The sequence below is a fragment of the Ursus arctos genome, unplaced genomic scaffold, assembly GCF_023065955.2.
Source record: "Ursus arctos isolate Adak ecotype North America unplaced genomic scaffold, UrsArc2.0 scaffold_30, whole genome shotgun sequence".
Classification (NCBI taxonomy): domain Eukaryota; kingdom Metazoa; phylum Chordata; class Mammalia; order Carnivora; family Ursidae; genus Ursus; species Ursus arctos.
In genome coordinates this window covers 10,742,879-10,766,911 of record NW_026622986.1, presented here as the reverse complement: position 1 = coordinate 10,766,911, position 24,033 = coordinate 10,742,879, and the positions used below count along the sequence as shown (strand labels likewise).

Below are 24,033 nucleotides of genomic sequence, written 5' to 3'. Positions count from 1 at the left end.
ACCAAGAGTTGGTCGCTTAACTGACTGGGCCATCAAGGTGCCCCAATCAATAAATCTTTCGAGTGAAGAACTTGTTACTTCAAAAGCCCATGGAACAATTTTACAAAATCAGTCTTGGACTTAGTAGCAAAATAGATGTAAATCTGAAAGAAGCAGAAATTTTATAATACATGTTCCCTGGTTATTGATTCTTTTAGAAAATATTTTTGATATGTTATATTCCTAACATGTGAGTAGATAGTGGTTTTTTTTTTTAATTACCATACAGTAAAATTGACCTCTTTTTGGTATACAGCTTTTTTGAATTTTAACATGGATTATACAAACGTATATAGGCATTTAATCATTACCACAGTGAGGATATTAAGCAGTTCCATCATTCTAAAAATTCTAGTGTCTTTTTAGTCGTACTTTTCCCCTGCCTCTGCCCTCTGGCAACCACTGGTCAGTCTTCATCACTATAATTTTATCTTTTTGAGACCGTCCTATAAATGGAATACATGATGTAAACTTTTCAGACTTTTTTTTCACTTAGCGTAATGCCTTTAAGCTGTATCCAAGCTCTAGCATGCCAGTGGTTTGTTTCTTTTTATTGCTGGGTTGTGTTCCATTGTGTGCATGTTTCAGAGTTGATTTATCAACTTCCAGTTTTTGGTGGTTATGAATAGACCTGTAATAAACATTTAGGTACAGGAATTTATATGAATATTAATTTTTATTTCTTTAGAGTAAGTACCCAGTAATAGGATTGCTGGATCATATGGTAAATGCATGTTAAAGTTGGAAAATAGTTCATCCATTTTTAAATAAAAGGATTGTATCATTTTACATTCCTACTAGCAGTATATCAAGTTCCTGTTTCCACATCCTCACCTGTTATACTTAGCACAGTCAGACTTTAAAATTTTAACCATTCTAATAGGTATGTATGTGTTGGTAGTCTCATTGTGGTTTAATTTGCATTGTCTAATGACCAGTTGAGTGTCTTTAAAGTTCTTATTTGCTGTCTGTTGAGCTGTATTTTGAGTGTGTGTGTGTGAAGTATATAAATCTTTTGTTCATTGTTTGTTTTTTTCTTATTATTGAGTTTTGAGAGTTCTTTGTTCTGCATATGAGCCCCTTATTACATGATGTATGCTTTGCTGATATTTTCTTAGACTGTGGCTCCCCTTGTCATTCTCTTAACAGTTTATTTCTAAAAGCAGAAGTTGTTAATTTTGATGAAATCCAATTTATCAGTTTTTTCTTCTGAATGATGGTTTCAGTGTTACATCTTTTGCTTAACAGAGGGTTGCAATGATTTTTCTCTGTTTTCCTCTAGAAGTTGTATAGTTTTATGTGTTACATTAGGTCTGTGATTCATTTTGAATTTATTTTTGGATACAGCATATGAAATATGGATAAAGCATATGAATCAAAGTTCTGTTTTTTTTTTTTTCTTATATGTTCTAAAACTATTTGTTGAGAAGACTGTCCTTTCTGCACTGCATAGCTTTTGCACCTTTGTTTATAAATGGTGAGTCTATTTCTGGACTCTGTTCTATACCTGAATATTTGTCTCTGTCAGTGCCTCACTGTCTTGATTTCTGTAGCTTTATAGTAGGTCTGGAAGTCGTGTATTGTTAGTCTACCAGTTTTGTTGCTTTTTTCAAAGTTTGGCTCTAGTGTCTTTGTGTTTCCCAGTGAATTTTAGAATCAATTTGTTGATTTAAAAATAAAAGCCTGCTAGGATTTTTATAGGGATTGCATTGAATCTATAGAGATCAATTTGGGGAGAATTGACCTTTTAACAATATTGAGTCTTATCATTGAATAAATTATGTGTCTGTGTTCATTTACGTCTTTCAAAATTTCTTTCAGAGTGGTTACATGTCTTTACATCTTTTGTCAGATTTAGCCCTACATATTTAATAGATTTTTATTAAAAAATTATTAAAATAAAAAAATCCTTCATTGCTGATATATAGAAATACAATAGATTTTTTAAACATTTAGTTTGTATCCTCCAACCTTGCTAAACTTGCTTATTAGTTCTAGGAGGTTTTTTTTTTTTTTTAATCCTGTAGATTCCATTGAATTTCTACATTTTTTCTTTCCAATCTGGGTGCTTTTTATTTCTTGTCTTACTACCCTGGCTTTAAAAAAAAAAAACTTAAAAAAAGTGAAGAGGGCTGATAATCCATCCTTTGTTCCTGGTATGAAGGGGAAAAATGCTCAGTCTTTTAACATTAAGTGTGATGTTAGCTGTATGTTTTTCATAGATACCCTTTATCAGGTTGAGAAATTTCCCTTCTGATTCTAATTTGCTGAGAGGTTTTATCAGGAATGCATGTTGGATTTTGTTAAGTGCATTTCCTGCATTTGTTGATGATAATATGAAGTTTCTTTATTAGTTTAATATGGTAAAGTCCCCATTGATTTTTTTCAGTGTTAAATCAACCTTTTGTTCCTAGGATAACCCCACTTGGTTGTGATGTGTTGTTCTCTTATACATATTTGTATTAGTTATGATAAAATTTTGTTTAGGATTTTCATCTGTAGTCATGAAGGATATTAGTCTGTAGCTTTTAATTATAATGTCTTTGGTTTTGGAATCAGGGTAATGTACAACTCATAGAGTGACTAAGAAAGTATTCACTCTTCACGTTCCTGGAGGAGTTTGTTTAGAATGGATTATTATTTAAATGTTCAGTAGAATTCACTCTGGGCCTGGGATTTTTTTCATTGGAAAGGTTTTTTTTTTTTTGTTTTGTTTTTTTTAAGATTTTATTTATTTGACAGAGAGAGAGACAGCCAGCGAGAGAGGGAATACAAGCAGGTGGAGTGGGAGAGGAAGAAGCAGGCTCCCATCGGAGGAGCCTGATGCGGGACTCGATCCCAGAACGCTGGGATCACGCCCTGAGCCGAAGGCAGACACTTAACGACTGCGCCACCCAGGCACCTCCATTGGAAAGGTTTTAAACTATAGATTCGATTTCTTTAAATAGATGCAGGATTCTCCAGTTATCTATTTATTGTGGTAAAATAGACATAAAATTTACCATTTTAACACTTTTAAGTTTATGGTTCAGTGGCAGTACATTTGCATTGTTTTTGCAACCATCACCACTATCTGTTTTCAGACCTTTTCCATCACCTCAAACAGGAACTCTGTACCAATTAAACAATAGCTTTCACTCCACTTTCCCCGAAGCCTGTGGTAACCTTTAGACTATCTTCTGTTTTTATGAATTTGCCTATTCTAGATACCTCATAGGTAGAATCATACAATATTTGTCCTTTTGTGAGTGGCTTATTTCACTTAGCAGAACGTGCTCAAGGTTCATCTATGTTGTAGCATATATCAGAATTTCATTCTATTTTATGATTGAATAATGTTCCACAGTATGTATAAACCACATTTTGTTTATCTGTTCATCTGTTCGGTGAGCACTTGAGTTGCTTCAGCCTTCTATTGTGAATAATACTGCTGTCAACATTGTTATGCAACTATCTGTTTGAGTTTCTGGTGTCACTTCTTTTGGGTATGTACCTGAGAGTGGAGTTGCTGCATGCTATGGTGATTGTATTTTTAGCTTTTTGAGGAAATATCAAACTATCTTTCACAGTGACTGTACCATTTTACATTCCAACAAGCAATGCATAGGGGTTCCAGTTTCTCTATATCCTTGTCACCATTTGTTATTTTTCATTTTTTTTTTAATAGCTGTCTTAAGGGGTGTGAAGTTTAGTATCTCATGTGGTTTTGATTTCCATTTCCCTAATGGGTAATGATGTTGAGCATCTTTTCATGTGCTTGTTGACCATTTGTATATATTCTTTGTAGAAATGTCTGTTCATATCCCTTGCTCATTTTTGAATTAGGTTATTTCGTTATTATTGTTGAGTTAATAGTTCTTCGAATACTTAGTGATACTGATCCCTTATCTGCTATATGATTTGCAAATAGTTCCCACTCTGTGGTTTTTCTTTTTGTCCTCTTTTTTTAAATTTTTTTTATTTTTTTTAAAGATTTTATTTATTGATTTGACAGAGATAGAGACAGCCAGCGAGAGAGGGAACACAAGCAGGGGGAGTGGGAGAGAAAGAAGCAGGCTCATAGCGGAGGAGCCCTATGTGGGGCTCAATCCCTCAACGCCGGGATCACGCCCTGAGCCGAAGGCAGACGCCCAACCGCTGTGCCACCCAGGCGCCCCTCTTTTTGTCCTCTTGATAGTGTCCTCTGATGCACATAAGTTTGTAAATTGGATAAAGTCCAGTTTATCTATTTTTTTGTTGTTGCCCGTGCTTTTGGTGTCATATCCAAAGAAATCATTGCTGCATCCTGTGTCATGAAAAATTTTCCCAGTATTTTCTTCTGAGAGTTTTAAAGATTTATTCTTACATTCATGTCTTTTTTCATTTTGTGTTAGCTTTTGTGTATGGTAGAAGGTAAGGGTCCAACTTCATTCTTTTGTATACGGGTATTCACTGTTGCCAGGACCATTTGTTGAAAAGACTGTCCTTTCCCTGTCGAATGGTCTTGGCTCCTTTGCTAGAAATCAATTGGCTTTATATGTTAGGGTTTATTTCTAGGCTGTCTCTTCTATTCCATTGGTTTAAATGTCTGTCCTTATGTTAGTACCATCTGCTTTAATTATTGTAGATGTGTAGTAAGTTTTGAAGTTGGGAAAGTGAGAGTCTTCAGACTTTATTCTTCTTTTCCAATATTGTTTTGCTGTTTAGTACTGCTTGCTCTGTATAAATTTGAGTATCAGCTTTTTCATTTCTGCAACAAGTTTTTGGAATTTTTATAGGGATTGTATTGGAACTGTAGATTGCTTTGGGTTGTATTGTCATCTTAACAATATTTAGTCTTCCAACTCATAAGTACAACATGCCTTTCTACTTATGTCTTCTTTAATTTCTTTCATCAGTGTTTTGTAGTTTTCAGTGTGTAGTCTTAAAAGTCCTTGGTTAAATTTATTACCAATTTTTTTTCATACTACTGTAAATGAAATGGTTTTAAAAATTTTTCTTTTTGGATTGTTCATTGCTAGTGTATAGAAAAGCAACTGATTTTTGCATGTTGATATTGCATCCTGCAACTTTGCTGAATTCATTTATTCTAACAAATTTTTTGTTTGGGTTGTGTGTGTGGGGGGGTGTTATTAGGATTAGGATTTTCTATATATAAGATCATGTCATTTGTGGACAGAAATAATTTTACTTCTTCCTTTCCAGTACGGATGCCTTTTATTTCCCTTTCTTGCCTAATTGCTCTGGCTAGAACTTCCAATACTCTGTAAAATGGAAGATGTGTAGTAAGTTTAGAATAGATGTCCTTGTCTTGTTCTGATCTATGGGGAAAGACCGTTAGTCTTCACCAGTGAATATGTTAGTTAATGAGTTTTATATAGCCTTTATCATGTTAGGGAAATTTTCTTCTGTTCTTAGTTTGTTGAGTGTTTTTTATCATAAAAGGATGTTGAGTTTAGTCAAATGCTTTTTCTGCATGAATTGAGATGATCATGTTCCCCCCCCCCGCCCCGTTCATTCTTTTTTTTTTTTTTTTTTTAAGATTTTTTTATTTATTCAACAGAGATAGAGACAGCCAGCGAGAGAGGGAACACAAGCAGGGGGAGTGGGAGAGGAAGAAGCAGGCTCATAGCGGAGGAGCCTGATGTGGGACTCGATCCTATAACGCCAGGATCACGCCCTGAGCCGAAGGCAGACGCTTAACCGCTGTGCCACCCAGGCGCCCCCACCCCGTTCATTCTTTAATGGGATGTATTATTTTGATTGATATGCTCATATTCCACCAATCTTGTATTACGGAAATAAAACTCTCTTTATCATAGTGTGTAATCCTCTTAATAGGCTGCCTACTTAAGTTTGCTAGTATTTTGCTGGGGATTTTTGCATCAGTATTCCTCTGGGATATTGGTCTATAGTTTTCTTTGTAGCATCTTTGGCCCTGGTATCAGAATAGTGCTAGCCCCCTAGAATGAGCTTGGAATTGTTCCTTTTTCTTCAGTTTTTTGAAAAGTGAGGAGGATTGGTGTTAACTCTGTAAATGTTTTGTGGAATTTGTTAGTGAAGCCATCTGGTCCTGGGCTTTTCTTTGTTGGGATGTTTTTGATTAGTTATGGTCTCTTCAGATTTTCTTTTTCCTGATAAGTTGATCTTGTCAGTTGTGTGTTTTCAGGAATTTGTTCATTTCATCTAGGTTATCCAGCTTGTTGGTGTATAATTGTCCATAATATTCTCTTATAATCTTTTTTTTGTCTGTAAAATTAGTAGGGGCACCTGGGTGGCTCAGTCATTAAGCGTCCGCCTTCGGCTCAGGGTGTGATCCCAGGGGATCGAGCCCTGCATCAGGCTCCCTGCTCCGCTGGGAGCCTGCTTCTTCCTCTCCCACTCCCCCTGCTTGTGTTCCCTCTCTTGCTGGCTGTCTCTCTGTCAAATAAATAAATAAATCTTAAAAAAAAAATTTGTAGTAATGTCCCCAGTTTCATATCTGAGTTTTGTAATTGGAATCTGCTCTTTTTCCTTAGTCTAGTTAAAAGCTTGTCAGTTTTGTTGATCTTTAAAAAAAAAAAAAAAAAAAACCAACCATTGGTCATGGGTTTTTCTCTATTGTGTATCAGTTCCCTTGCTCTTCTTTTCTAGTTACTTAAGTTGTAAAATTAGTTTATTGATTTGAGATATTTCTTCTCTTACAATGTATGTGTTTATAGCTATAAGTTTCCCTCTTAGCACTGTTTTGTTATATCTCAAATTTTAGTGTATTGTGTTTTCATTTGCCTCAAAGTATTCTCTGATTTTTCTTATGATTTCTTCTTTTGTCTATTAGTTGTTGTTTAAAAGGGTGTTGTTTAATTTGCACATGTTTGTGAATTTTCCAGTTTTCTTTCTATTACCGAATTCTAATTTCATTACATTATGATAAAAAATACTTCATATGAGTTTAGTCTTTTAAAATTTATTAATACTTGTTTTGTCTGTCCTGGAGAATGTTTCATGTGCACTTGAGAAAACTTTATTCTGATGTTGTTGGGTAGAATGTTCTATTGGATCTTACTGGTTTGTATTGTTCAAATGTTCTGTTTCTGTTTATCTATCTGGTTGTTTTATCCATTATTGAAAGTGGCATATTAAAATCTCCAACTAATACTGTATTTCTCCCTTCAGTTATGTAAATGTTTGCTTCGTGTGTATTGGGATCTTTCCTTTGGTGTATGAGTCTCTTATAGACAGAGTATAATTGGCTCTTTTATATATATTTATTTATATATTTAGGTATAATATTAATATATATTCTGCTAATCTCTGCCTTTAATATAATTACTGATAAGGATTTACTACTGACATTTTGCTGTTTGTTTTCTATGTGTCTTACAGAGTTTTGACCCTTATTTCCTCCATTACTGCTGCCTTTTGGGTTTAGTTGATTTTTTATAGTGACATGTTTTGATTTCCTTTTGTTTATATTCTTTAGGTATTTTGTTTGTGGTCTGTTTCTTTTTAAGTCAGTTCTAAAAGTTTTTAATCTTTGAAGGAAATTGACATTTCATCTGAATTGTCAAGTTTTTTGACCTGAACTCGTTTATAACATTTCCTCAGTAACCTTTTAACCTCTGTACAATCTGTAGTGATGTGATTTTTCTCATTTTTTATAATGGTAATTTTTGTCTTTGTTTCTCCTGATGACTTTGGCTAGAATTTATCAGTTTATTGATTTTTTCCTTACAGAACCAATTTTTTGTTTCATTGATTTTTTAAATTTTTATTTATTTTTAAAGATTTTATTTGAGAGGGGGAGAGAGAGAGAGAGAGAAAGAGTATACAAGCTAGGGGGAGGGGCAGAGAGAGAGGAAGAAGCAGGCTCCCACTGAACAGGGAGCTTGACACAGTGCTTGATCCCAGGACCCCAGGATCATGACCTGAGCTGAAGGCAGCTGCTAAACTAACTGAGCCACCCAGCTGCCCATTGCTGTGTCTTCATATTCACTTATGTTTTCTTCTGTGATGTCTAATTTTTGTTAATCTCATCCCATGTATTTTACATCTCAGACATTGTCATTTCATCTCTAGATGTTTGATTTGAGTCTTTTTAATCTCTCATGTCTACTTCACTTTTTCAACATGTGCTATACAGTTAAAATAGTTTTTAATTTCCTGTTTGCTAGTTCTAGCATCTGTTGATTGCTTTTTTTTTTTATTCATGAGAGACACAGAGAGAGAGACAGAGGCAGAGGGAGAAGCAGGCTCCCCACGGAGCAGGGAGCCCGATGTGGGACTCAGTCCCTGGACCCTGGGATCATGACCTGAGCCAAAGGCAGATGCTTAACTGAGTGAGCCATCCAGGCACCCTTCATACTTTTTATATAAATGATGTGGCATAATATTTCTTTATCTAGACCTGGAGAATATAAGATTATTTAATAGATTTTTCATTTGTTTAGCTGCAAAGAAACTTTAACTTAAGTTTTCCTTGGACTATGTTCTTAGCACTGTTCTTTAACGAATAATTGTCCATGAGTCTAGGTATGGCTTTATCAGCTCCTTTATCACCCTAGCCCAAAACACCAGACTTTTTTTTTTTTTTAATCTTTGGCATACGGAAAGACCTGATATAATGCATATTTTGAAATGCATTTTTATTACCTAATTTGTGTTTGTAGTGGATCACCAGAAATCATCCAAGAATTACTAATGTATTTCCATATTGGTGACAGGTGTTCTTGTAAACCTTTAGTATACGAGGGTGCTGTTCATCTTAGTTGTGGCTGTTCTGAATTAATTGTGACAAGCTAATAAGATCTTTTGAAAGTTTCTTTCCAAGGTTCTTGAGCTAATGCTTTCCCTCTGGCCGGTGGGGTAGACTGCACGTTAATTTCAATACTCTTTAAAGACATGTGGGCAGTTACTGTTCATTTAAGCCAGATGGCATGTGTCAACTCCTTTTCCTGGAAAGGGAGAGGGTTTTTTTGGATGGGCGGGGGGCGCTGTAGTAAAACCTTATGTGTCTTCTTATGGAGCTCTTCTCTTTACATAAATTAGTACTTGCAGAAGATTTTCATAGCACTTTCTCCTTTCACTTATGAGGATTCTTAGAGGATTGGGCACAGATGTTTTTGTGTGTAAATTCTTTTGCAATTGTGCAGTAGCAAGGGATCATTGATAAAGTTATATAGAATGAATACTGTTTTCTAGGATAAAAACAAAGAATTCATAAGACAAGGAGTAAGTGGCACTTTTATGTTTTTACCAAGCTGCTTACAGTCAGAATCTGAGTTAGGGGATTGGCTGGCTGTGGAGAGCACTCTTAATGATGGAGTGTAGATGCATTTGGAGCCCCTTAGAAAACTGCCCTGGGGGTCCAGAGTCAGCCATAGATTGTCTTCTCTACATGAGCACCGTGAATTCCAGCACTTGGCTTTTAATGTGCATCATTAATCACCTTACATTGAAGTTTATTTTTCCGTTAACATTTTTATTTTTTTCAAGCAAGTACAGGTAGGTAAGTGTTTGAATTCTGCAGGCATTTGGTTTTCATTTATCCTGATTAAATCCTAAGCTGCTGACCTTTAGTGACACTTTTTTTTTTTTTCACATCCATAACTCCAAGAATTTGGGATGTGAATTTGGGTATTTGATAAAGTGGCCTTTCTGTTTTCTCGTTTTCTGGTAATTGATTTTAAAAGTATTATTTTACTGGGATGCTTATCAGCATTTTCATTTTTTTTCCAAGGTGTTGACTTTAAGGTGAAAACAATTTCAGTGGATGGAAATAAGGCTAAACTTGCAATTTGGGTAAGAGTTTTAAAAATGTATTTTGTATGAATATTAAACTTGTATTTTTTAAAGATGCAGAAATTGATGTGTGTAGAACTCTAGAGGTAAACAATTTATATTAACTTTTGGACAGTTTGGTTAAGGGATAAACAATAAATGGCTATGTCTTATAATTGGGTAATGAGGCAGAGACTTATTTTATTTAAAATTTTAAAATATATAATCCCTTAAGAATATTTAAAAGCAGAATAAAATATAGAAAAATCATCTTGTGTGCCAGAGAGGATTATTGTTATTGAATATGTTTCTTTAAAGTTTTAAGAGGCCAGTGTGTACTCAGCTAACACTGAAGGCAGTTGTTGGGGAGAAGGAGATGAAGGTGCTCAGGAAAAAAGTATTTTTCATGTTTGTTAGTATAAATACTTATGAAATTTGAGTTTGCCAACTTTGGATTTATTTTTTAATATCAATGTCCAGTCTTAATTTGCTGGCTTCTTTTCATTTCCCTGTGAACCCAAACATTCTGATACATGTTGCTTTCCTCACTAGACCTTTTCATGATAGTGCTGACTGAATAAAGTAGCATTAACTGTCAAAACGTCCAAGATGCTCGATGTCCATCTCTGTCTGCCTGTCTTTCCCCCACTCTTATCTATCTACCTACCTACCACCTTCTCTCTATATATCTAAATGATTGATAATATATTACCTATATAATTTATAAAAATGTGCTCATCTCTCTGATTCCCACATGTACTATGATAATTAAATATATAAATATGTTTTTGTTACGAGTGATATTATTAGAACTGGTCAGCAGTCATCATGTTGAGATGTACTTCAACATGGTGATTAAATAGTAAATGTTTGGGCATCAGTTACAGATTGAAATGGCAAGTGTTCATGCATTGTATGATCTGATTCATCTTCCTGGCAATCTCAGAACGGCATATTATTTCTAACACACATTTATCCCAAATAACAAGTAACTGTGTAAGTGTGTCTCATGTTTTTCTGTTAATTTTTTTCTAACATATAATACTTTACATGATTGGTAGCCAATTTGCCCCCCCAAATATAATTATGATATCAGTCAGAATAGTAATGTCTAACAGAAGACAATTTGGAAAATGTTGAATTAGGCCATAATAAAATATATTGAACAGTTTAAGAGTGCTGACTTCTTCCCGTACAAAAGCAGGGGCCTGATTTTCCATATACGTTTCATGGTTGAGTTTATCACTTCTTTCTGCCCTTGCTACTGTTTTGTGAGGTATGCGTGTTAGAGTAGGATCTAAGGCTTGATAGTATCCATGAGATCTTTCTTTTATGCAAGAGGTTTTTTAAATTTACTTTTTAGTTCCTGTGTAACAAAAAGGTTGGCAGGTATTACTGAAATGACATCTTTATCATAAGCATATAAATATTTTTTAAACAAGAGGCCCAGTCTCACAACCCTGAGATCATGACCTGAGCTGAAATCAAGAGTCAGACGCTCAACCGACTGAGCCACCCAGGCGCCCCAAATATTAATGTTCTGTGTGTGTGTGTGTGTGTGTGTGTGTGTGTGTGTGTGTGTGTAATACTGTCATATGCTGCAAATATTTTTTTTCCTGTTTGTCATTTGCCTTGTTTAGGATAAGTGAGTGTATGTATGGGATATGGACGGTGTGGGGAGAGATGTTCTTGCCATACCAAGGTTTTAGTATTTATGTGGTCAGACCACTTTTTTTTTCCCCCACCAATTTGAGTGTTATATCATATTTAGGAGGGCCTCCTCACTCATTAATAGAAATACATGAATCCATTGTTTCCTCTAATTCTTCTGTGATATGCATATATATAAATCAGTTCTTCTCCTGCTTGGATGCTCCGCCTAGGATCAGTCAAATAGAATAATCAAGTGCAAACCTGTCCTCGCTGCTCCCGAAAGTGCCACACACGCATCACGGCCTACTTAGCACCTCTAAGGCTATTTTTCTCTGTATCCTGCCCTCACTTCCCTCCCACATTTTAATATTTAGTCTTTCCAGATCCTTCTTAGTCCTTTATCCATTTCTGTCTTTAATAATCTCTTTTCTCCTCTCCCATCAGATGAGAAAACCACAGATAATAAGCTCTGCTTTTCTTATCTTACAAGGATGCTATTACAGTTAATGCAAATTCCTATCTTGAAAACAAACACACTTTTGACTGTTTAAGCATGTAAATTTTATAGGTGTTATAAATCCTGATCCAATATCGTGGCACAGGGTTTTTGCCCAAATTATCATACCTACTTAAACATTTTTATAAGTGGATCCAAAAAAATCAAGACTCTAAATAGCTGGACTAATTTAAATATTTGTGTGTAAAGTGTCAGTCATGTTTTAACATTAAAACATTTTTTTTTGCTCTAGTCTTTTTTTTTTTTTTTTTTAAGATTAATGAGAGAGAGAGAGAGCACAAGAGAACACAAGCAGGGGGAGGGGTAGAGGGAGACGGAGAAAACAGACTCACCACTGAGCACGGAGTCTGACATGGGGCTCTATCCCAGGACCCTGAGATCATGACCTGAGGGGAAAGCAGGAGTCAGATGCTCAAGGCACTTCGCAGTTCTGACTTGTATGTTGTGTTTCATCAGAGCAGTTACTGAGTTGATCTCAGTGAATAGCAAGGAAAACAAATTTCATATGCAAATGCTTTCCGCTGTTTCTGGAAATTAATTATTACAGTGTGGATACGGTTTGTTACGAAAACAGAATATTTCTGTTACAACAAAAAGTCTTGTGACTAGAATATTTCTTGCTTGGTCCTTGCCCTAACCTATATCAAATTATCCAAATTATAATCTGCTTTAGATAGCAAGTGCACTTCACTTTATCACCTTTAATTTATATTATTGTTTTTGAAAAGTTGAGCCAGTGTGCAAGTGGAATCATTTTAATATCAGAGGTTTTATAAGAAACTTCGAAGCAAAGGGAATTTGTAAAGAGAGAAATCACTCTTATCATAAATTTATCTGTTTAGCAAGTTTAATTTTGTTATTTTTTTCACGTCAGTATGGCAGGGTTGGGGCAGTTTCTGTAGTGGTGACAATCTGGAAGCAGGGACGTTCTGCGTTTATGTCAGCTTACCTGGGGAAGAGCAGTAGATGTGCAACGCGGTTTACTTTGAAAGTTATTTTCCTCTTATGTTTCCCTTCTGGGACCAGAAATTACTCGTATATTCTCTACCTATTGCTCTTACATTATTTTGGCCAGGGAAAGAAAGTAGGTAAGTGGGAAAGTAGGTAGCTGGAGCCCGTCACTGCTGGTTTAAAATGCCTCTCCAATCTTATAAACCTCTTAGAGGTTATTCACATGTTTTATATCTGAAGGAGCTTCTGCTTGCCCCATAGCTAAACTTGAATTTACAACCATGAGACTGGCAGCGAAGTTGATGTTTGACATAACGTCTTCACTTTTCTTCAGGTTATTTTATATTAGCAGACTGGAAACTTTGTCTTAAAGGGCAGATAGTAAATATTTAGTCTAATCCTAAGGCAGGCCATGTGGCAGTGCATAAGTGAATGGGCCTGGCTGTGTTCCAGTAAAACTTTATTTAATAAAACAGGTGGTGGGCTGAGGGAGTCATTTGTCAACTGCTGCTTTGCATAATCATAGGTACCTTGAAGCCACAGTCTAAGGATGGTAGAAAGAAGGCAGAAGGAACCAGGCCCGGAAGTACAGACTTGTTTATTAGTTTGGGTATCCCCCCCCACAAGAAAAGTTAAGCAATTATCCTGTGGCAAGAATTGCTCTAGGCACTGGTGTTAAACCGGTGATTAAGCAGATGAGGTCTCTTTCCTCATGAAACTTGCACTTCTTAGCTGGTGTACTTCTTATGTTCATCTCCCCCAATACGAGTCAGAAACATGTGATAGCAAGTGGTTTGGTTTTATGCATTTTTCTAAAAGAAGATACACGGAAAATGCTTTAAGAGTCCAACCTAAAAATTGTTTACCTAAAATAACTGTAATTCTCTTTTAAAAAAATAAGTGGTTCTCAACCGTGATTCTACTTTAGAATCTCCCGGAAGACTTTGAAAACTCTGTCATACGGTAGACCAATTAAACAGGAATCATTGGGGGTTGGACCCAGGCATTGGAATTTTTCATTTCCCAGGAAATTTCATTGTGCTTCTGAAGTTGAGAACCATGGCTTTCAAGGAAATGGGTTTAATGTGTGATAAAAATCTTTAAAAATATCCCTTTACTTAGATGCATTTTTCTAGAGATGAGTCAGTATTTATTAATTTTATTTTATGTGACACTTGTCAGTAAGAAAACACATCTAATTTAAATTTCAAGTTTTAAATGAGCTTGTGCGTGGATATTTTTAATAATGCTGTTGTGACTTTGTACTCTTAATAAATTGAAGATCTATTATTTATACTTTTTAAATTTAGTAATAATTGATTGTCACTTTTAGGATACTGCTGGTCAAGAGAGGTTCAGAACATTAACTCCCAGCTACTATAGAGGTGCACAGGGTGTTATATTAGGTAAGGTTTTACTTTAAGATACTCTTTTAAAAATATTGTTATTTTATTGCAGTTTCTGATTTTCCTTATCTGTGAAGGTCAGTAAGTTTTTATTTTTCTTCAGGGGTACCTATATGTAACTTGAAGTTATATTAGCTTCATTTAATATTAATGAATATTTAAACTTCCAAGTTTTCTTTTCAGTTCTTTGTCTAGCAATTAAAAGTTAAAGATCAAATTAATTTATTTGTTTTAAAAGCACTTGTTGATGAGGACATATTTGAGGATTAATCCACCTGTAATTGTCTTCAGAGTGTTACCAGAAACTGATCTTCAGTCAGCAGCGTATTAACATTTGCTGTGCGTTTATAAAGGAAGAAGCGTGCTAGTTGCTTAGTTGAATCTGTTTTATTAGTCCTAAAAAGTATCACAAAGCACTTAACATTGTTGATTCATAATCATACAGATTCTAAAAACCAAATGTGGATTCTCACTATAAGTTGTTGAAAAGTACTTGTTATTAATATTCCTGGGAAACTTTTAAAAATAAATACTGGTCAGTTTTAGATAAAATTATCTTTTTATATTATATCATAAATTGTGAGGTTTTAGGTTCATTTCATTAATTTTTAACAGCAACTCTTACTTTGGTTTAGCATCTGTAAGTGTAGAAAACACTTTAATAAGGTCTTTATATTAATAAGGTCTTTATATATTACAATGCAGGGCGATGTAAGGTGAAGTGATAAAGGGAGACAGGATCCTATCAGTTAAGTTTACATATTTTTTCAAAGTTGCAAATTCTGGTCCTTGTAAGAGTAAAATTAACAGGATCATAGATGTTTAAATCCATGGGAAAAATTTGGTATTTTGCCACAGGTTTAGATCTGAATGTTTTTGGTTTTTGGATAAATGTCTTTTATTGTTACGAATGGGAACAGCTGTTGTTTTGCTTAAACTAATTTTCAGTTATCGCACAGGATATAATTTCATTTCTCTCACAGTGTGTATTAATAAAATTGAAGCGTGTGTATGTATATGTTTATTATTTTTTAATACACTTTCTCCCATCTGGGTGAATAGATACTGATTGTTAAGCATCGAAGACTTAGAAACAAACTTGCCTATATAGAAATATTAGCTCTTAGTCACATATCAGAAATAAAATGTCATTGCTGCTTATTTTTAATGCTTATTTAATAAGTGACCCTTTTTATTTCAGTTTATGATGTCACAAGAAGAGAGACCTTTGTGAAATTGGATAATTGGTTAAATGAATTGGAAACATACTGCACGAGAAATGACATAGTAAACATGCTAGTTGGAAATAAAATTGATAAGGTAAGAAGTCAGACACTTGGCATTTTGACTGTACTTTGGTAGCTTTTTTTTTTTTTTTTAAAGATTTTATTTATTTAATTGACAGAGAGAGAGAGACAGACAGAAAGGGAACACAAGCAGGGGGAGTGGGAGAGGAAGAAGCAGGCTCCCAGCGGAAGAACCTGATGTGGGGCTCGATCCCAGAACGCTGGGATCACGCCCTGAGCCGAAGGCAGTCGCTTAACGACTGAGCCACCCAGGCGCCCCTTGGTAGCTTTTCTTAATCTTTATACTTATCTTTTAGGAAAATCGTGAAGTCGATAGAAACGAAGGCCTGAAATTTGCACGAAAGCATTCCATGTTATTTATAGGTAGGTGTGTGAACATTTATCCTTTCATTATTAATGAGGAATTTTAAGGAGTTTTTGCTACATTTTTCTCGTTATGAACTGTAGATGTATGTATTTAGTTCATTATTTTCTTGTGCTTTGAAATCTAACTATAGAGCCAGGTTCATTTTTCCTTCTGTAAAAAAAAAAATCGGATCGCGTTTTGTAAGTTGGATAGGACACAGTCCGATCATTCATCTCAGGATGTAAGGGCCTTCAGTAAAGCCAGGCACCCAGTGCTGTAGTTGTGCCTTGCTGGTCCTTGTGCTGGCAGCCGTGGTACCACCTGGAAGTTTGTTAGAAATGCTTCATTTCAGGCCCAACCCATCTTTTCTGAATTGGAATCTGTATTTTAACAAGATCTTCATGTGATTTGTGTGCACATTAATACTTGAGAAGCAGGGTAAAGTAGGGTTTGGCAGACTACAGCGTGGGGCCAGATCTGGTTCCACCATTGTATCGGGACACGGCCTTGCCTACCCGGTCATCTACATGCTGCCTGTGGCTGCTTTGGTGCGTCATGGCAGAGTTTAGTGGTTGCAGCAGAAACCATGTGGCATTCCAAGCCTCAAATATTTACCACGTGGCCCTTTACAGGGAAAGTTTGTCGATCCCCTGTCTAGGAAAGTGGACAGGCTATATCGCTGTGGAGCTTTTGTAACATTACAGATTCCCTGGGCCTTGTCACAGGTCTGAAACGGCCTGGAAGACAGTTTCTGAAAACACCTTAGTTGATTCTGATGTGAAGCCAGCTTTAGGAATTACTGATTTAGCTCTTCCACTGTTAGAATCTTTTAGGAATTGGGAAATGGAAATAAAAGAACATCATCTATAGATAGAAGCAGGGTGTTATAAGTGGAAGGTAATAGGGAATTTTAGAAAGGAATTAAGTACTATGTCTGCTGCTTACTTGCTGGGTGTCCTTCATTTTGATGCATTAGTTCAATAAACATTTATTGAACACCGACAATATAACAGATGAACAAAATGGACAAAGTCCCTGCCTTCATGAAACTCACAGACTTAAGGAAGTAAGTTGTGCTGTGAAGGAGAGAGAGTATGATGGGGGTGGGAGGTAATTAGGAGAAGTTCTTGGAGGGAGTGCCATTTGAACAAGAATCCATAATATGAAGATCTAGAGGGAGAACATCTCAGGCTGAGAGAATAGCAAATATTTCCTGAAGTAGGAACCAGTTTAGTGTGTTTAAGGGACAGGAAGAAAGCTTGTGGGCTGGAGCATAGTGTATATTGGGGGAAAAGTTGGTGGTGATAGAAGATGAAATTTAAAAGGTCATGTTGGGCCTTGTAGGGTATGGTAAAGAAATGGATTTTATTCTAAGTGTAGAAAGCAGGGGAGTAGTGCTGTGATCTGATATTCTTTTTAAAAGACCTGTTTGTACAGAAAATGGTCCATGAGGAGCAGAAGCAAGAAGCTTGTCATTTCTTACAGTGGCCAGATGAATAATGCTGTTGCCTTTGACTGTGGGAGTGGTTGTGGGTGGCTTCTGGAAGGTTGGCAGACCTAGGAGATATTTGGATGGTAAAGGTGACAGGCTCTGCTGATAGATTGGGTATTGAGGATAAGGAAAGAGAGCAATCAAGGATAACTGAGTCTCTGGCATGAACAAACTATGTGGACTGTGCTGCCATTAACTGTGTGTGGGAGCCTGAGGTAAGAACAGGTTTGGGTAAGGGAGTGGGGAATCAAGAATTCTGCTTAGCATAAGAATGAACCATTTTTCAGATAACGAGTGGGCATGCTGGTCATTGGCATTTAGGTGGTATTTAAAGTTATGGAATTACAGATAGTGGTCACAGGACTAACTGGGTAGAAAACAGCTGAAGATTGAAGCCTGGGGTGCTCCAACAATTGGAGGTCAGCAGACACAGGAGGGTCAGCAAATAAGGCTGTGAATGACATGCTGGTGAGAGGAGGAATACAAGTGTTTAGTGTCCTGGAAGTCAAGTGAACAAAGTATTTAAAGGTAGAAAGTGATCAGCTGTATCAAATGCTGGAAGATGTCATATAGGATGAGGACACTGGATTTGACAAGATGGAGAACGCTGGTATTTTTTAAAAGAAAAGTTGCAGTGGAGTGGTGAGAACAAAAACCTAGTTAGAGTACAGTTGACCCTTGAACAGTGTGGGGCTAGGGGTCCCGATCCCCCGCACAGTCGAAAATCTGCGTATAACTTTTGACTCCCCCAGAACTGAAATGCTAATAGCCTCCTGTTGACCTGAAGCCTTACTGATGAGCAGTCAGTTAACATATGTTCTGTATGTTCTGTGTCTTACATACTACATTCTTACAGTAAAGCTAGAGAAAAGAAAATGTTACTAAAATCATAAGGAAAAGGAAATACCTTTACAGTTCTGTACTGTATTTGTCAAAAAAAAAAAAAATCCATGTGTAGGTGGACCCTTGAACAACTGGTGGTGTTCAAGGGTCAGTTATAGTTCGAAGAAAAAACGTGAGCTAAGAAAGCGGAAACAGCTTACATAGGTAACTCTTGATGACAATTTTGCTTTGAAAGAGAGTAGAGAACCCGGGTGGCTACTAGAAGGGTGTGTGTAGGCTGCAAGGCAGGGTGGTTGGTTGCTTGGTTGGTTAGTAAGATGGACAATAGTTTTGGAGGCTTTTAAGCTGACGGATGTGATCCAGTAGTGAGGGCATGTGAGGCACATGATTCTTCAGTGAATGAGAAGGGATGGGATCCGAGGAGCTAGAAAAGGGGCTGCTCCTAGATAGCAGGGGCAGTTCCTCCACTGTCACAGGAGCGGAGGCAGAGCCGAAGGTTACACGTGCAGGCAGGTGGGTGAGTCCCCTAGTGGGATGATCAGTAGCTCCTGTCAGATCGCTTCTATTTTTCTCAACATAAAGGTAGGTCATGAGCTGAGATAGAGGAGTTCTATGATAAAGGAATGAGAGTCATCTCAGTGAAAAAGGCAGTTACTAGGGAAAGGTAGGATTGGGGGGCAGGGCTCAATGTCCACATGAGTTTCATGGGGAGCATAAATGTAAAAGGAGATCAGTGGCCATGGTTGTATATCACTTATCCAGTCACCTGTAGCTGCTTGGTTGCAGGCAGAGAACAGCCAGATTGTTCAACTTGGAGCCTGAATTTCCTTATTCTGAAATGGGAATGATGATCTGTTCTGGGGGTTGATTTTAAGAACTAACTGAAAAATTAAGGAGGAACTTTGGCATAATATTTGAGTAGGGCTTTACAGTGTACAATTCTGTCACAAAATCTTGGGCTTATATACCACTCACTATTCTTGTGGATAGAATTTAAATAGCTCAACTTTTGAGAGTTGTGGGAAAGTCATGAATATTAAACTTGTGGAAGAAGCTGCAGATTTGCCTCAGTGTATAGTGCTGGCTGATATTTATGCCGTAGTAGTTTCCCAGAAAGATGTAGGAATAGGACCAGAAAAGAATAGACTCTGACATTTTTTCTTGAATTTCAGAGGCAAGTGCAAAAACCTGCGATGGTGTACAGTGTGCCTTTGAGGAACTTGTTGAAAAGATCATTCAGACGCCTGGACTGTGGGAAAGTGAGAACCAGAATAAAGGGGTCAAACTGACACACAGGGAAGAAGGCCCTGGAGGAGGAGCCTGTGGTGGTTACTGTTCTATGTTATAAACTCTGGGAAACTCCATCTCTTGCATATTTGATCAGATAGTGACATCTTTCTGTATATAAACTCTCTAACTGCTATTCTAGGGACCTTGCAGTTTGCACATATTTGTTTTGTATCATGGCAGTAAATATTTGCAAGAAATCCCACTCATCGGCTTTCCCAGGTACAATGTTATGGTAAGCATGCACAGTTTGCAGTCTACAGTTTTTTATGTAACATAAAATAGGTGTACTTTTTAAGTACATTTGATTTTATGATTTACATTTATCATGTGATTAAAAAAATCCACCTATCTAGTCTATGTTGATACAAGGTCTACTTTTGGTTTCCTCTTTGCTTATATTCTCCTATCAATTACTGAATTAATTGGTATGTAGAACTCCCAGAACCACTGGGAGATATTCAGGTATCATCAAACCTGGCAGATTTCCTTTCAGGAATAACACAGAGCATGATCCCACAGCTTTTGTAGGATGTTTGCTGACAGATTCTCTTTTAGTACTAAGCAAAATTCTCTTTACAGGACGCAGTCCAGGCCAATTTATAATTAAATCTCCGTTTGTTTTGATGATGCTTCTAAAATAGCATTGATGTGTTAAGAAGTTTGGACTTACTTTTAAATTTTCTTCAGTGAGTAGCTCAGTTGCTTAACTGGCGTTTTAACTCTGTGATATGTACGTTGGATTCTGACCCTTTGTGCAGCGTTTTTAGTTATGTGGTGTTTGGCAGAATGGCCATGAGGTTTTCCCCCATTTTGGTTTTGGAAGGACGAGAATAGTGTGTTTATGTAACTCACGTAGTACTTACCACTTTAAAAACCAACACCTTTTTCCATAAATGTTGGTGGTGTTTGTCCAGGTACCTCAATTGTAGCTTGTGTATTGTTTATGAACATCTGTATCTTATGACTTCCTTAAATGGCTAGTTGATATTCAGAAACCTATTTCTGTGTTTTGAGGGTTGGGAAAAATAGAACACTAAATGACGACAGGAGAAAGACATATTGCTTCCAGATTTTGATGTGTGTGGGAAAATACTGTTGCAATGAAAATCTTGGTAATTTACTGTAACAAGTAGCCAATAGTTTATCAAAACCAACTTGTACAGACTAATAAATCTTTTCCACAGTATTCAGTTTTCTAACCTCTTGCTATTATACATTGCATATTTTTTCACTCATATGTTATTTAATTTACCTTGATATCTGCTATATTAATCCCCCAACTAAGTTATTTGTCCTTTCAGGCAGGTTACCATGATATCCCTCGGTAAGATTTCTGATACTAATTTCTGGGCAGTTTGTTATTTGTATACAGTTGCAAATGATAGACTTTTTTTGGCTCACCTTTGCAATAACTTGTGATAGTGGATTTACATCAAGTTGGGTTCTTTCTGAACTGTATATCTTCACGTAAGAAACCTAACATTCTACTTGGTTCACACTTGTGAGACTACATTACGTGTGATTAAAGGTTTTATACATTATATATGTATTTACTAAATATAAAACATTTACTCCTTTACTGTTGGAGAAAGGTAGCTAACACATGTACTTACGATTTGTTTGTGTTACATTAAAGCTGTAGATTTGTATATTTATGTAGTGTTGTCTGTATTGACAAGACATTTATTTCTGTTTATTGCTTTTTGCTCCTTGAGCTATATAATAATCATTTTGTGCATTGGGTTGTTTGTGTTGATTTGGTCAAAATTTGGATACATATGAGTCACTTACTTTTAAAAAACTAATTTTGTTTGATAGATTTATATTGTAACCTTTTATAGTTTTTGAAATAAATATAGCCTGCTTTCCCTAGATGCATTTATTCAGGAAGTACTCTGCATTTCCCTATTACTCTCATGGGCTGAGGAACATCTGAATGTAGTGTTTTTGAGATTCTAATGTATTATATGGCTTTCACTTCACTATTTTGTTGCAAGCTTATTTCCTAGTGGAGGTTTTCTAAGTGAAGTAGTTATGATAACTAAAATTAGTCACTTGAATAGCTGAGGATTTTGTTAATTCTTCATTTCCAAATCAGTTGAAGTAGTTTAAAAGTGCCTTTTGCAGATGGTGCAAATTAGAACAATTAGAATATAGTGTTTTGAATTCTAGAAATACTGACACAGACCTAAACAACAAATAAATACTCAATTTATATTAAACGTAATAGTTAACATCTAAGAGCTGGATTATTTCTTTTCGTTAAACCTCACAACAACTTGAAGAGATTGGTTGGTATGCCTATTATGCCCATTTTAAAGAGGAGGATAATGAAATACAGGTTTGCTAGGTAACTCCCCAAAGATCACAAAGCTTCATCAGTGATGGAGCTGGATTGCAGCGAAGGCATTTTTCCCAAGTCCATGGTCTTAACCCTGCTCCTTTTGCTATGGCTGCTTACTAGCTCCTTTGTTTTAACACAGCAGGATTAAAGGCATTCCCTCATGTTTTTTTAAGTCATTTTTTTTATATGTGTAATAGAAGTAGATCAGATTTCTTGGTTATAAAGTAAATTCCATTGATGTAAACTAAACAGGTAAGTCATTTGATCTGAAAGTTAAGGTAGTAGAGTGGGTCGTCTTAGTCCTTTTCCTTCTTGGGATGGAATGAAAATCCCTGACTTAGGAAAGATACAAAATCAGGAGGTGTATGGGACCTTAAATTTGTAATTGGACCTGAGAAAAGAAATCAAATCTAGGAATAGTCTTTTTTTTTTTTTTTTTTTGGAATAGTCTTTTGCTCAAAACAAATCTGGGGGAATGTTTTCATCAAGTACTTAAATTGCCGTATCTGCAGATTCACACTTGGTATTGACTTTCTAAATGAATACAGTGAAACTGAACTTGATTTTGATTCATTGTACTCAACATACTCAAGAAATATATGTGATTCTGTACAAGTGTGGAACTGACCCCATAGCTCCTAAAGAATCCTTATACCACTACCTTTACTATCTGTGGGATGGCACGGACCTACCTCATATCCATAATATCTTTAAACACAATTTAGTGTATAGTTTTTCGTATTTTCAAGCAAGCTGGGATAATCCTCTAGGTACTCCGGATTGTAGTTCTCTAAGTATTATGCTTCTATATTTTACTAGTCATACTCTGAAAGTTTTTTGTCTGTTTAGATAGAGGGATAAAGCATTTAATCAGTTTCCGGAAGACATTACCCTAGTTCTGACCCCAGCTATTCTTTGGGTAATTAACTAGAGACTCCATCCTGGGTTTTGTCTAAGAATGTTGAAGGAAGTGAATAGAAAGAAACAGGCTAAGTCAAGACTTGGAGCTAAGGAATATAAATATGGACTTAACCCAGTGATCTCTGATTTTTTTTTTTTTTTTAATGGGAGCATCTTACCAGCTTGAACAACAACAACAAAAAAGGAGTCAGCTTCTGTTGGGGCTTTAAATTTTACTGTTTGTTGTTAGCTTTTTGTTTCATATTTAGGAATCCATGTTGTTTCTGATTGTGGTATAAAGTTTGCTTAAGTGCCTCTTAGAGCTGTTCTGTTACACATACATTTCCAATTGTGTGCACACCTGTTCTCAGTCCTGCACCCTCCCCATCTCTCACACATAATACTTCTTTTTTTAAATTAACCCGGTAAGTGACAAATTATGTAATTTTATTTGTATTTCTTTGATTACTAGTGAGATTGGCACTTTTAGTATTTTATTGGATATTTGTATTGTTTTTGTTTTTGGTTTTTTTTTTAAGATTTTTTATTTATTTATTTGACAGAGATAGACAGCCAGCGAGAGAGGGAACACAAGCAGGGGGAGTGGGAGAGGAAGAAGCAGGCTCCCAGGCGCCCCTGTATTGTTTTCTTTAATTGCTTGCTCATGTATGCTGTCGTTGCCTATCCAGCATTCACTTCCACCCACGATTTCTTTGGATAACTGAACCCATCACACATGTGGTTTAGATGGAATTGTCACACCCCCGGCTCTAGGTAGGGTTGGCCTGGTTGCCTTTAACCATTGCTACTAACTCTCCCTCTTCCCCTGCCCCCCAAAATAAATGGTTCAAGGATAGGCTCCTGACCCAGCTCAGGTTGCTTAGATACAAGATGCTTGGTGAGGCTTCCTTAGGAACGGCTGAAAGAAGACACCTTCTTGGAGGTAGTGTGGTGTGAAGATTGACATTCTGAACTTGCTGCAGCTAGTTTTTCTAATACAAAGGAGCCAGCCTTGGGGCTGTACCAAAAAAATGAGAGGGAGTCTAAGTTGGAGCCCTGATGCCGATCTGGAACATTTGAATCAAGTTGTACCTGCAATCAGCCCTACTTTCTGACTTTTTACTGATGTGAGTCAATAAATTCCATTTTTGTTTAAGCCAGTTTGAGTTGGATTTTCTTTTTTCTTGCAACCAAATGTATGCCACGT

At 36.3% G+C, this 24,033-nt stretch overlaps 1 protein-coding gene across 1 annotated transcript in view; it reads left to right on the top strand.

Annotated features, from left to right (window-relative positions):
* Window positions 1-21,823, top strand: part of RAB18 (RAB18, member RAS oncogene family) — a 34,040-nt gene extending 12,217 nt beyond the window's left edge. The window contains exons 3-7 of the mRNA XM_026483519.4: window positions 9,737-9,798; window positions 14,232-14,304; window positions 15,506-15,624; window positions 15,908-15,974; window positions 19,465-21,823. Of these exons, the coding sequence (XP_026339304.1) occupies window positions 9,737-9,798; window positions 14,232-14,304; window positions 15,506-15,624; window positions 15,908-15,974; window positions 19,465-19,640 (497 nt within the window). The 3' untranslated portion in view covers window positions 19,641-21,823. The remainder of the gene's footprint in view (window positions 1-9,736; window positions 9,799-14,231; window positions 14,305-15,505; window positions 15,625-15,907; window positions 15,975-19,464) is intronic.
* Window positions 21,824-24,033: the final 2,210 nt, after the last annotated feature.